General features: G+C 41.3%; 1 protein-coding gene and 1 long non-coding RNA gene across 2 annotated transcripts in view; one reads left to right on the forward strand and one right to left on the reverse strand.

Annotated features, from left to right (window-relative positions):
* Positions 1–1,307: 1,307 nt before the first annotated feature.
* Positions 1,308–7,879, forward strand: LOC146403157 (uncharacterized). The gene is made up of 3 exons (XR_014803136.1): positions 1,308–4,802; positions 5,306–5,420; positions 5,697–7,879. It is a non-coding gene; the product is annotated as an uncharacterized LOC146403157 (long non-coding RNA).
* Positions 4,731–13,746, reverse strand: part of PWP1 (PWP1 homolog, endonuclein) — a 28,075-nt gene continuing 19,059 nt past the window's right edge. The window contains exons 9-15 of the mRNA XM_003126076.5: positions 11,853–11,949; positions 10,944–11,005; positions 9,661–9,772; positions 7,788–7,878; positions 7,576–7,697; positions 6,111–6,216; positions 4,731–5,077 (exon numbers count right to left, since the gene is read on the reverse strand). Coding sequence (XP_003126124.5) covers positions 4,968–5,077; positions 6,111–6,216; positions 7,576–7,697; positions 7,788–7,878; positions 9,661–9,772; positions 10,944–11,005; positions 11,853–11,949 — 700 coding nt within the window. The 3' untranslated portion in view covers positions 4,731–4,967. The remainder of the gene's footprint in view (positions 5,078–6,110; positions 6,217–7,575; positions 7,698–7,787; positions 7,879–9,660; positions 9,773–10,943; positions 11,006–11,852; positions 11,950–13,746) is intronic.

Consider the following 13,746-nt stretch of genomic DNA (forward strand, 5'->3'; position numbering starts at 1 on the left):
TGCCCCACAGCATATGGACTTAGATGGATCCTTTAACCCACTGTGCCAGGTTGGGGATCAAACCTGCATCCTGGTGCTGCAGAGGTGCTGCTGATCCTGTTGAGCCGCAGTGGGAACTCCTCTTGTGTGCATTTTAATATTTACCTCTTCCCTTTATTCTATGGTAGGTCTCCTGACAGGAGGTTCTCTCAGTGTTTTTTTTATTTGAAAATAGCTTTCACTTTTCTTCTTGAAGGATCATTTTCCTAGGTATAGAATTCAAATTTGGTTACTGTTTTCTTTCAGCACTTTCTATAGTCTATTTTTTTTTCAGTTTTCAATTATGTTTTAACTATTTGTATGCCCTGATTACTACATATCAAAAATTATAAAAATTATAACAGGAGTTCCCACTGTGGCACTGTGGGTTAAGAACCCAGCTGCAGTGGCTTGGATCAGCAAGGGTCTGCACCTGGGACTGGCACAGTGGGTTAAAGGATCCAGCATTGCAGCAGCTGCCACATGCTCCAGCTGTGGCTTGGAATTGATCCCTGGTCTAGGAACCTCCATATGCCTCAGGTGTGGCCATAAAAAAAGTGTTGGAGTTCCTGCAGTGGCTCAATAGGATTGGCCGTGTGTCTTTGAAGCACTAGGATGCCAGTTCAATCCCTGGCGCAGTAGGTTGATGACTTGGCATTGCTGCAGTCGTGGTGTAGGTCGCAGCTGTGGCTCAGATCTGATCCCTGGCCCAGGAACTCCATGTGCCACAGGGTGGCCGTAAAAGAAAAAAAATGTTGATCAACATTTTCTAGGCACTTTTATTCCTTAATTTTTTTTTCATCAGAGAATTATTTATCTTTTGTGTATTTCATTATTACTATCACTGTGAGGAAATCAGCTGTTCATGTTTTGGGAGAGGGTCTTTCAGATATAAATACAAGCATTCAAGCACTTCAGTAAATACATGCACATCTTTTCAAGTTAGTGTTTTCATCTCCTCCAAATGAATACCTAGAAGCAGAATTGCTGGATCATGTTAGCGCTGTTTTTAATTTTCTGAGGACCCTCCATGCCATTTTTTATACTGGCTGTACCAACAGTACACAAACGTTCCCTTTTTCCAGATCCCTGCCAACCCTGTTAACAGTTATTTTTGTCTTTTTGGTAACAGCCATTCCAGCCAGTGCGAGGTGACACCTCGTTGAGGCTTGGATTTCTGTTTACCTGATTAGTGGTGGTGAATACCATTTCATGTACCTGCAGCTGTGTCTTCCTTGGAAAAATGTCTTATTCAGAACCCTGTCCATTTCTAACTGTTTTGGTTTTTTGCTACTGAGTTACATGAGTTCTTTACATATTTTGGATCTTAATCCCTTATGAGACATATAGTTTGCAAATATTTGTTGATCAATATTTTCTAGGCACTTCAACTCCTTAGATTAAGTTTTTGCCAGAGAATTATTTTTTGTGTATTATTTTTTTGGCTGCACCTGCAGCACATGGAAGTTCCCAGGCCAGGGATCAAACTCAAGCCACAGCTGTGACAACACTACATTCTTTAACCCACTGAGCCAGGCCAGGTATCAAACCTGTGCCTCAGGAGTGACCTGAGCTGCTGCAGAGGCAATGCCAGATCATTAATCCACTGCACCACGATGCTGTCTCTGGTGGCAGTGTGGGTTCAATCCTCAGCCTGGTACAGTGGGTTAAAGGAGCCAGTGTTGCCAAAGCTGTGGTGCAGGTCACAGCTGTGGCTCAGAGTCAAACCCTGGCCTGAGTACTTCCATGTGCTGCAGGTGCGGCCAAAAAAAAAAAAAAGGCTTTTCTATCATTAGTCTTGGAAAGTTTTTAGCCAGTTATTTTGCATGTATTGCTTCTGTCCTATTCACTTTTTCTCCTCTTCTAGGGAATTACATATCTTTTTCTTCATTCTCTTTTCAGTCATATCTAATCTGTTAAAGCCATTTATGGAGTTTGTCATTTTTATTTATTTTTGTCTCTTTAGGGCTGCACTCGCGGCATATGGAGGTTCCCAGGCTAGGGGTTGAATCAGAGATACAGCTGCCAGCCTACGCCACAGCCACAGTACAGCAACGTCAGATCCAAATTGCGTCTGTGACCTAACATCACAGCTCATGGCAATGCCGGATCCTTAACCCACTGAGCGAGGCCAGGTCTCGAACCCACAACCTCATGGTTCCTAGTCGGATTCGCTGTGCCACGATGGGAACGCCTTTTATTGTCTTTCTATGCCAGATTTTAAATTATAATTTCTAGTTCTTGGTCAAAATATATGATTTGCAAATATTTTCTCCCATTCACTAGGTTGCGTTTTCATTTTGTTGGTGGTTTCCTTTTCTGTGCAGGTGCTTTTTAGTTTGATGTACTCCCACTTGTCTATTTTTACTTTGGTTTCCTTTGCTTTTTGTGTCAGAGCCAAAAAATGCCAAGGCCATTGTCAAGAAAATTAGTTTTCTTCTAGGTTTTATGATCTCAGGTCTAGTGGTCGAGTCCATCCTGAGTTAATTTATGTGTATGGTCTAGACAGAGGTCCATTTTCTCAACACCATTTATTGGAGACTGCCCTTTCCCTACTATGTGTTCTTGGTCCTTTGTTGTAAACTGTTTTTATGTATGGGTTTATTTCTGGGTTATTCCATTCTACTGATCTGTGCCTGCTTTTATGCCAATATCATACTCTTTGGATTACTATAGCTTTGAAATCAGGAAGCAGGATGCATTTCACTTTGTTCTCTCAAGATTCCTTTGGCTATTTGGGATCTTTTGTGGTTCCCTACAAATTTTAGGATTGTTCTATTTCAGTGGAAAAATGCCATTGGAATTTTAATAGGGGCTGCATTGAACATGCAGATTGCTTTTGTTAGTTTGGGCATTTTAACAGTATTCATCTAATTCATGGGCACTGAATATCCTTCCATGTATTTGTGTCTTCAGTTTCTTTCATCAGTGTCTTACAGTTTTCAACAGAGGTTTTTAAAACCTCCTTGGTTAAATGTACTCCTAGGTGGCTATTTTTTCCAGGTGTGCCCGTGGTATGTGGAAGTTTCCAGGCCAGGGATCGAACCCACACCACAGCAGTGACCCAAGCTACTGCAATGACAACACTGGATCCTTAACCGGCTGTGCCACAGGTGACCTCCTAGTTTATTCTTTTTGATGCAACTGTAAGTGGGATTGCTTTCTTCATCTCTTTTCTGATAGTCTGTTATTGGCGTATAGACAAAACAGATTTCTGTATACTGGTTCTGTATCCTGCAACTTTCTGAATTTATTAGCTGAAAGTTTTTTAGTAGAGTCTCTGGGATTTTCTATACATATTATGTTGCCTGCAAACAGTGACAATTTCACTGCTTCCTGATTTGGATGCTTTTTATTTTTCCTAATTGCTCTGGGTAGGTAGGGTCTCCTCTATTCTGTTGAATGCAGTGGTGAATGTGGGCCTCCTCGTTCCTGATCTAGAGAAATAAGCTTTCAGCTTTTTATCACTGAGATGTTAGTTGTGGACTTGTCGTATGTGGCCTTTATTAATAATGTTCAAGTACATTCCCTGAGTATCCACTTTGTATGAATTTTTATCACAAATGGGTATTGGATTTGTTAAAAAATTTTTTGCATCTATTCAGATGATCCTGTGACTTTTATCCTTCCTGTTAATGTGGTGTGTCACAGCAACTGATCTGCAGGTGTTGAACTGTCCTTGCATCCCTGGGTAAACCTCACTTGATCATGGCATATGATCCTTTTGATGTATTGTTGAATTCGGTTTGCATCTGTATTTATCAGGGATAGGGGCCTGTAATTTTCTTTTCTCATGACGTCCTTGTCTGGTTTTGATATCAAGGTAATGCTGGCCTTCTAGAACTAGTTTGGAAGTATTCCCTCCTCTTGTATTTTTTGGAAATGTTTGAGAGCTGTTGGTATTAATTTTTCTTTGTTTGGTACACTATACCAGTGAGGCCATCTGGTCCCGGACACTGGTGTGCTGGGAGGTTTTTGATTACTGATTCAATATCCTTACTAGGTGTGTTCAGATCTTCTATTTCTTATTGACTCAGTCTTGCTAGGTTATCCAGTGTGTTGTCTCAAGAACTTTTGTGGAGTTACCATTGTGGCTCAGAGGGTTAAGAACCTGATTAGTATCCATGAGGAGGTGGGTTGGATCCCTGGCCTCACTCAATGGGTTAAAGACCCAGTGTTGCTTCGAGCTGTGGCGAAGCTCTCAGGTGCGGCTCAGGTCTGGCATTGCTGTGGCTGTGGCACAGTCTGGCAGCTGCAGCTCTGAGTTGACCTCTGGCCTCGGAACTTCCATATGCCGCAGGTGCAGCCCTAAAAAGAAAGATTTCCGTTAAGTCAAGCCAAAGACTTCTCGATTTTATCTTTCCAAAAAACTGGCTCTTGTTGGATTGACCTCTTTATCACTACATAACGTCTCTTTTGTTAACACTGAATGTCATGCTAAGGACAAAAAAGTCATGCCCCTTGTAAAAAAGCAGCACTTATGCCACTTCTAAATCATGAGCATTAACTTGCAGGTCAGTCAGGAAAGGGCAGTCCCTGGGGAACCTGCCTATGTTCATGGTCTACTGTGCAACCTTGGCCTAATCACCACCTTTCCAGGCCTGGGTTTACCCATCTTTTAAGATTAAAAGATTTCCTTATTTTAAAATTCTATGAAATACTACGTATTTTATAAGCCTAGATTACCTGTGACAGACGGCATGCTTAAGGAATTACTTTTAAAAATTCTTTATTATCCCTTTCCAGAAACGCAAGTGGAGCCCACCACACCACATGCTTGAAAGGTAAGCACAAAGACCAGCCTTGTTTTGCTGCCACTGTAGCTGCAGAGAGGAATGTCAGGCAGTTCTGTCAGTCATTTTCTTGGCTGCGGCAACGCAGGAACACCTTTAGGCCAGCTTTTAAAAACCGAGTTATGATAAATAAAACAGGAAATTGTATGATCTTCATTAAGACTCCATTGGTGTTTCTGAGCTCCTGTTCCCAAAAGGGCCACTAATAGATGAATTTCTTGTATTGCCAAGAACAAGCCTCTCTCGTCTTCCAAATGCTTCATTTACTAAAACAGAAATAAATAGTTAAGAAAACAACTGTATCAGAAAACTAAGGGATTGCAATATAAAAAGACTAAAATGCAGAGATGAGCAATGAGGTTCTCCACCCTGTGGTGGTTTTGTTTTGAAAATATACTACCTTCTAAGTTGGGAAAGTAACCCACTCAGCAGGACAAGATAATGTTCTGAATTATGTTTTAAATTGGCTTTTTTTGCATTTTCTTTGATAACAGGTGTCTAGTCCCTCAGAGCAGCGACTCCTTCCCTTATTCTACGTCTGATCGTTGCCTGCTTTCACCCTCTCTCTGTACCATGACCAGAACAGAACCTTTTTTTTCTTCGTGGGAGGTAAGATTCAGGAATCAGATAGTGGGACTACGGCCTTCCTGATTACATCAATGTAAAATACAAGCAGCAAGGCTCCTCTGAAGGGAACAGACTGGCCTCTTTGGGAAAGCTGGATTTTGTAGGAAGTAGCCGAAAAGGCAGATTTATTCACACTGGGAAGAGGAGGGCCATTCTTTGAGACCATACTATATATATATCCTTCCAACTTTCCTATAAAATCTTTCAATTTTTAAAGTCAAATTTTGTCATAAAGATTTTTTTTTTTTTCCTTTTTAGGGCTGAATCCACAACATACGGAAGTTCCTAGGCTAGGAGTCAAATTGGAGCTGCCAGCCTGTACCACAGCCATGCTGGATCCAAGCTGCATCTGACCTTCCCTGCACTTTGCAGCAACACTGCACCCTTAACCCACTGAGCGAGGCCTGGAATTGAAACCCACATCCTCAAGGCTACTAGTTGATTGCTGAGCCACAACTGAAACGTCAGAGATGTTTTTTAAATGAACTACATCTAAAACTGTGAAGATAAACTTATTTGTATTCCAGTTTGACCCTGTTTATTCCCTGAGCAGTCTGTACTACAGGACGCACACTGGCTCTACCTCTGCAATCTCCTAAAGGTACGCAAGCTGCACATTCTGTTAGCTCTTACAGAACTCATCCAGAAAAAGCACAAAATTAACATTCTTACCTGAAGCGACTGTGCTTATATCCCAGACCCGAAGCCCTTCCTTCTGACCTCCAAAGGCATAAATAAATGGCAAATCAGGGCAACAGGAAGAACAGAAGAGAACTCCCTGAGAAGAAGAAACATAGAGCCAGTGATTTCAGTCTTGCCAGGGAGCCCCAACCTCTATCCCTACTCCTGTCTGCAAGAACCTATGATCTGAATGGTTACTCAAAGCCGACTCGCCAGTATCTCTTTCGAGCTTCCTGCAAAGGTAATTCAATTGGGAAGGATTATCACTACAATGCAAAGCTGGACAAGTTCAGCATGATGGACGGTCTGGGAGGACCGAGTATACTCTGACCACTCAGGTCTCTCATCGCCATTTATCACTGTGATAGGGATTTCCTAGTTAAGCTCTTAGATACTCCCAGAAACTTCCATCTTCCAAGTAGTGGTGCTAATACCAGATAGCATTATTAAATCATCTTTTTTTTTTCTTTTTTAAAGAGCTGTGCCTGCGGCATATGGAAGTTCCAGGACTAGGGGTTGCATGGGAACTATAGCTGCCAGCTTACACCACAGCAACGCCAGATCTGAGCTGCCTCCATGATTTATACCACAGCTCACAGAAAAGCCAATTGTTAACCCACTGAGAGGCCAGGGATTGAACCTGCATCCTCATGGATATTAGTTGGATTCGTTTCCACTGAGCCACAAGGGGAACTCCTAAAAAATTTTTTTTAACTTTATTACTAGGTAACACACATGCATCCTAGAAAATAGTAACAAGAAAAAGTATGAAAATCACTTAGATAATCAGCTGTTCATGTTTTGGGACAGGGTCTTTTAGATATTTATCTAAGCATACAAGCACATAAGTAAAAATATATGCATGTGATAATACTATGAAAACTGCTCTTTAACCTGCTTTTCCACAAATATTTATATACATACATATATACCTATAACTTTAAACAGCTGTGTTGTATTCTAGGTCTGCAATTTTTATAATTCCGTCCCTGGTATAGAATATGGACTCAATAAATATTTGATAAACAAATGCATTCCAGTTATTTCTAGAACTTTTGCTACTATATAATAATTTCAATGTATTAAGAACTAGTTTGTATTCAAAGAGGTAGGTGATAAACTGACCTCAACAGCTATGGTGCCCTAAAGGTTCAAGATTTCCTGGGCTGGTCCTGATTTTAGGGTTAAAAGTTGCGGCTCTTCCACCTGTGTCCTAGAAAACCACCTCCTTTCCTTATCATCTTTGTTTTCAACAAGCGAACTGTTAATCATATGATTTGGAAAAGGAACCAGATAGCCAATGAATTCTCCCAAAACCATCCAAAGTTATAAAACTCCCATGGATGTGATTAACCCGCAAACTAACTTCCCAACTAATCCATAGTCTTACATGTAATGTTTCCTAGAGAAAGGCTAACAATAGGTCAGAAACAGAAATACCCAGGGATATTCTTACCATTTTCATGTCCCTAGAGTGAACCAGACTTGGCCTGTCTCCTAATATGTCCCAGATCTTCACGTACTTGTCTGCGGATGCGGTCACAAGACAGCCCTTGATTTGACTGCTTAGATCAAGACCTAAAGGAACATAGGATCAGTGCGGACTCTCACTCTGAAACAGATTTACTTCATCCTAAGGTAACAGAAAGGAACAGTACTGCTGCTCACCAGAGATCTCATCGTTGTGTGCATTGAGTGTAAAAATTGGCTTGTCTGAACGTGCATCCAAGTTATACACAAAGCCGTCATCTGTACTGGCCTGGAAAAAGTCAAAAGGATGGGCAAGACAATGTTACACGACAAAATTTAGCCATGGGTAAACAGCACAAATCATTGTGAAAATCAGCTATGGACCTGACTTACCTGAGGAGCTTATTAAAAATTAACATGGACATAAAGAATTTACTTCTGGATAAGCCGAGCTGGCTCTTCCATGGACTAGTTCAGCTGATCTATGAGGCAGCCGGATATGTATGAGCAGTGACATGGACTAGGGTGAGAGATGTGGATGCTACGTCCGTGAGAACAGAGGGGACATGGTCCAGGATCACAGAGTTAAAAGAGCAGCGTGTTGAGGACAGAGGCCCAGAGAGCACAGCCACTTACGGCAGAGGCTGAGGAGAAGCTCACAGAAGAAAGAATCGAAGGGGGGAGGGAACAACAAAGAATGTCAAGAAAGCCAAAGAAACAGGGGTTCTGAAGAAAGGAGTGACAATGCTGTCGATATTCTGACAAAGAGATTTAATCAGATGAGAACAAAGGCAGAGAACACGCTGAAGAAATGAAGGGACAGACCTAGTTAGGGATGGGCGAGAGAGACGTGAGCCTAGAGACGGGCCAAGGGCAACAGTCAGGACAGGAAAAAGGGAGGGAAAAAAAGGAAACTGACGTAATCTTGAAGGTGGGGCTATGGATGGGGACCAGGAGGAGGAAGGTCTATCCTCTGAGACTGGAGCGAAGGAGGTCAGCCATTTTTTGGATCACTTTCCATTTCCCTAAGTACCTGTGACTTTGGCGCTGATGGTGACCACTTGTTAGCAAACAACCTAGGAAATACGTGTACCTGCTGAGAACCAAAGTTCAACACAACATTCAAATGTAACTGGGACTTCACTCCTGATCATTTTAAAATGGAATCTGGCTGAGGCGGCTCAGCTGGGAACTGCAGGCACCTTTGGGCGGAGCTGAGATTAAATGTTCCCAGAATCACAATTGCAAGAACCTTATTAAAACTGGTCACATTATTTTAAGAAAGCTTTTTTTTTTTTTTTTTAAAGAATTCTTTCCCTCTTTTACAAAGCACTATGCATTTGCTCTAGGAAAATCAGGAAATATATGGATGTATAAAAATTTCTTTAATCTTCCCTTCTGGATAAAAGCTGGGGTTTATTTTTCCATGGACTGAAATGTCAGTGACATCTTTGGATGCCACATGGAAAACCATTATCCTCCCGATATTTAGGGTATTTAGAGTGAGCATACACTTTCTTCCTATCTAGGAGCTAGTGGTACATTAAGAGCTATATTAATTAAATGGGCTAGCATTCTCATCATCGGAGCTCCATTTAAGTACTAATATCTACTTGTTTTTAAATTTTGGGGGGCCATACCCATGGCATGGGGATCAAACCTGAGCCATAGCAGTGACAATACCAAATCTTTAACCACTAGGCCACCAGGGAACTCCTAAGTAGTAATATTTAAATAAAAATATTTTCTTGGACTGACTGAACTACTGAAAAAACACAGTAAGAATGTTAGCCATGCTTAATATTTCAAATAATTTTACAATTACCAACTAATTATTACGACTAATGTGGCACACTTTGGAATGGTTGCAAATAATCAAAATCACATACATACACTTTACTGTTTTTTCTGCAGCAAATCCACTGTTCTCTTGTTTAAAAAATATATATTTTATCCCCAAATCCAAATATTGAACACTGTTAATATAGGAAAAGCTCTTCAGAGATTCTCTCTATAATGGAACTAACTGTTAATAACCTGGATAAACCAACAGTAACATGCACATTCTTACCAAAAAATGACAAGGGGAAAAGTGATTCCAAGTCACTCTCTCAATCTGCCCACTGAATCGCCACATTCGATGGCTTTCATCTGGACTTCGGCAGTCATACAAAGCCACTGACCTGGACACATTCAAGCAAAGTTGGAGTTTTAAGAAATCAATTCCCCTCTATGTTTTAAGTTTATTATAATGAAATGGTAATAAAACAACACTGTGAAATCAAGATTCAATGACTTAAAGCCTATTTTAAGGTTCTAAAAGAAGAGATGAGTGGATTTCTACTAATTGGGGGACTCTGGTCCTGTCACTTGAAGGCAGTGGTAGCTCTGGCTGTCACAGTGGCTGTGACCTTCTCCAGACTGAATCCTCTCTAGTCCTGAAAGAACAGCGCAGTTTCCCTTTCCCAGTAGGGCTCAGAGCCAGATAACTCCTGTCTCAGCAGGTTACTACCTTGGGGGAAGTGATGGATAGACCTTTGTAATTCTGCATGCATCCCAACTCAAAACTGCCAGTACTTTCAAAAGGATAAGGAATCAAATGACGACTAAGTTGTTTTCTGTTCCTACCACCTACCTCTCCCCCTGGAGCCCCAGGTTTAAAAAGGAGCACACGCGACCAGCCAGGCCCCTGTGCCGGACTGCAAGTTCCTACCCTAAAGGCAGGGTTCAAATCCCACTCCATGTGAGGTTGGTTTTGGCCAAGTGAGTAGGACAGACGTGTGTGTGTGTGTGTGTGTGTGGCCAAGTGAGTAGGACAGACGTGTGTGTGTGTGTGTGTGTGTGTGTGTGGTGTGAGCCCAGGTCTTAAGAGGCCTTGGCGTCTCTCCTTGTACTTCCGATCCCACTGTGACAACACATATGGTCCAGCCTGTTGGTCCCCCGTGGATGTGAAACATGAGGAGGCAGCCAGGTCTCCAGGTCCAGCTAAACAAGCCAAGATTAGCAGAGCTACCAGTTGAATCTGGCCTAGATGAGCTCACCCTCACAGAGGATGAGAAAGAGATGTTCACTGCTTTAAGTCACTGAATTGTGGAATGGCTTCTGCCACCACCATGGCTAACTCACACACACCCTCTGAAAAGCAAAGCAGCTGCCAGTTAGAAACTACCTTATCATAACGGAACCATACTCTCTTACAGACCGAAAGGATCAAGCTGACAGGACAATGAGTACTACTAAAAATTTAAACAGGACCCTCAAGTAATAAATTCCATCTACGCATCAAGTGATACCTTTCTGGATTAGTTCAAGAGGATAAAAACAGCAGTAATAATTCCTGAAATGCTTTCTTACTTGTCATATGATCCAGAAATCAGAGTCTGTGCTTCAAATGGGTGAAACTGGAGAGTCTGGACCTAAAAGAAAGGAACATAAATGAACAGGTTAACGTTTGTTCAGTTTTGGTAAACGTGCCCAATAGCTGGTAATAACCAATTTGACAGTATTTCTACAAGTTTTTCCCCTTGAAATTCAATACTATTTAAAGAAATATGAATGCACTGCCTAATCAAAAAGGCAAAACATACTTGGGAATAAAGGCTGACTCTTAAAGAGACAATGCAGCATTCTCCAAAGTGTGCTTAGCAGAACACATATGCCCTTCAAATGTTAATTAGAAGAAAAGGAATTCCCATTGTAGCTTGGGGGGTTAAGAATCTGACTAGTATGCATGAGGATGTGGGTTCAATCCCTGGCCTTGGTCAGTGCGTTAAAGGAACCAGTGTTGCTGTGGCTGTGGTGTAGACCAGCAGCTGCAGCTCCTATTTGACTCCTAGCCTGGGAACTTCCATATGCTGCAGATGTGGCCAAAAAGCAAAAAAAAAAAAAAAGCAGAGTGGACAAACTCCCTAAGCAACCCTATGGGTTTCAGAAGTTTCACAATGTGCATCATACCTAAGATCCTTGAGTTCTGGAGTAACATGTTAAATTCTTTAACCCCATCTGGTGACAGATACGCCCCTTCACCCCTTTCTAGGAGCCTCTTAAACATGCTGCAAAGCACTGATGTCCCCAGTCGCTTCACCTTTCCGCATCTCTGAGATGGGTCACTGTAACTATCAAAAAGGGCTCCGTGAGGGCCCGGGAGACAGCATGTCAAAGCACTCTGTGATTCACAAGCCCAATCTAAACGTTCAGGATTATTTGTAGCCAATCCACGTCTCAGATTTTTTAGCATCCCTTTGACCCACTTAATCATCTTACCTTGTCCGTGTGTACGGCAAGGCTTGCCGCTGGCTTCCCCAGAGACATATCCCACAGGATTACGGTGTTATCAGCTGATGCACTTGCCAGCACATTTCTGAGAAAGGGAGGAAACAAATCAGGCCATCTTTTAAAAATCAGGAGCATTACATATACGAATTCCATCTACAGTACCATCAAAAGAATAAAACACCGAGGAATAACCTTAACAAAAGAAACGCAAGACTTTCAATATACTGCAAACTATAAAAGACTGCTGAAAAAAATTAAAGAGTATATAAATAACTGGAAAGGAATCTCATGTTCATGGATTAGAAGACAATGTTAAGATAGAAATATTGCCAACTACAGACGGATCTATAGATTCAACCAATTCCTTTCAAAATCCAAGCTGACTCTTTTGCAGAAAACTGAAAGCTAGTTTCAAAATAGATAGGAAGGGATTTCCTGTTGTGGTGCATCAGGTTAAGGATCCAGTGTTGTCACAGCTGTGGTGTAGGTTGCAGCTGTGGCTCGGATTTGATCCCTGACCCGGGAACTTCCAGATGGTGGGTATGGCCAAAAAACAAAAATCAAATAGATATGGAAACGCAAGGGACCAGACTAACCAAAATAATCTTGATAAAGGGAGAGCAAAGTTGGAAAGCTCACAGTTCCTGATTTCAAAACTGACTGAAAAGCTATAGTATATTCATAATGATGTGCTACTGACATAAGGACAGACATACAGAATAGAAGAATCCAGAAATAAACCCTCAATTTACGGCCACAGGTTTTTGACAAGGGTGCCAAAATTACTCATCACTGAGAAAAAGAACAATGTTTTCAACAAATGATTCAGGAACAACTGGATATTCTCAAGTGAAAGAATGAAATTAGACCCCCTACCTCACACCGTACACAAAGAGCAATTCATCAAGTTCCCATCATTCAGTGGTTAACGAACTCGACTAGGATCCATGAGGACGTGGGTCTGATCCCTAGCCTTGTTCAGTGGGTTAAGGAACCAGCATTGCCATGAGCTGTGGTGTTGGTCACAGATGTGGCTTGGATCCCACATTGCTGTGGTTGTGGTATAGGCCAGAAGCTTTGGCTCCAATGTGACCCCAGCCTGGGAACCTCCACATGCTGTGGGTGCGGCACTAAAATAGCAAAAAAAAGGCAATTCAAAATAGACCACAGATCTACTACATACAATAGCTAAAATTATAAAACTCTCAGAATGGGTATAAATAAATCTTCACTGTGGGTCAGGCAATGGTTTCTTAGATATGACATCAAAAGCATAAACAATAAATAAATAAATTGGATATCTTCAACATGAAAAACTTCTGTGCTGTGAATGATACTACCAAGAAAGTGAAAGACAACCCATAGGACAGGAAAAAATATTTGTAAATCATACATGCAATAAAAATATATAAAGAATTCTCAACTAAATAATAAAAAGACAAACGACCCAACTAGAAGATGGACAAGGGATCTGAATGGACATTTATCCAAAGAAGATATACAAATGGTCAATGAAGATGTGAAAAGATGTTCAACACCATTAGTCACTAGGGAAATGAAAATCAAAAAAATGGGATCCTATTTCACACTCATAGGATGGCTATAATGAAAAAGACAGACAAGTGTTACCAAGATGTAGGGAAACTGGAACCCTCCTACCTCGCCGGTAGGAACGTAAATGGTAGAGACATTACCATGTAACCTAGCAATTACACTTTTAGGTATGTTCCCAAGAAAGTGAAAACACATGTCTAGGCAAAACCTGTTCACAAATGTTTACAGCAGCATCATTCCTAACAGGTGAAAAGCAAGAACAAATGAAATGTCCATTAACTGGTGAATGGATAGGCCAAATGTGGTGCATCTACACGAGAATATTATT

This window comes from Sus scrofa, chromosome 5 (genome assembly GCF_054392235.1).
Source record: "Sus scrofa isolate SSC_HxYL_T2T_F1_AM1 chromosome 5, Sscrofa_HxYL_maternal_Yorkshire_Landrace_v2.0, whole genome shotgun sequence".
Lineage (NCBI taxonomy): Eukaryota > Metazoa > Chordata > Mammalia > Artiodactyla > Suidae > Sus > Sus scrofa.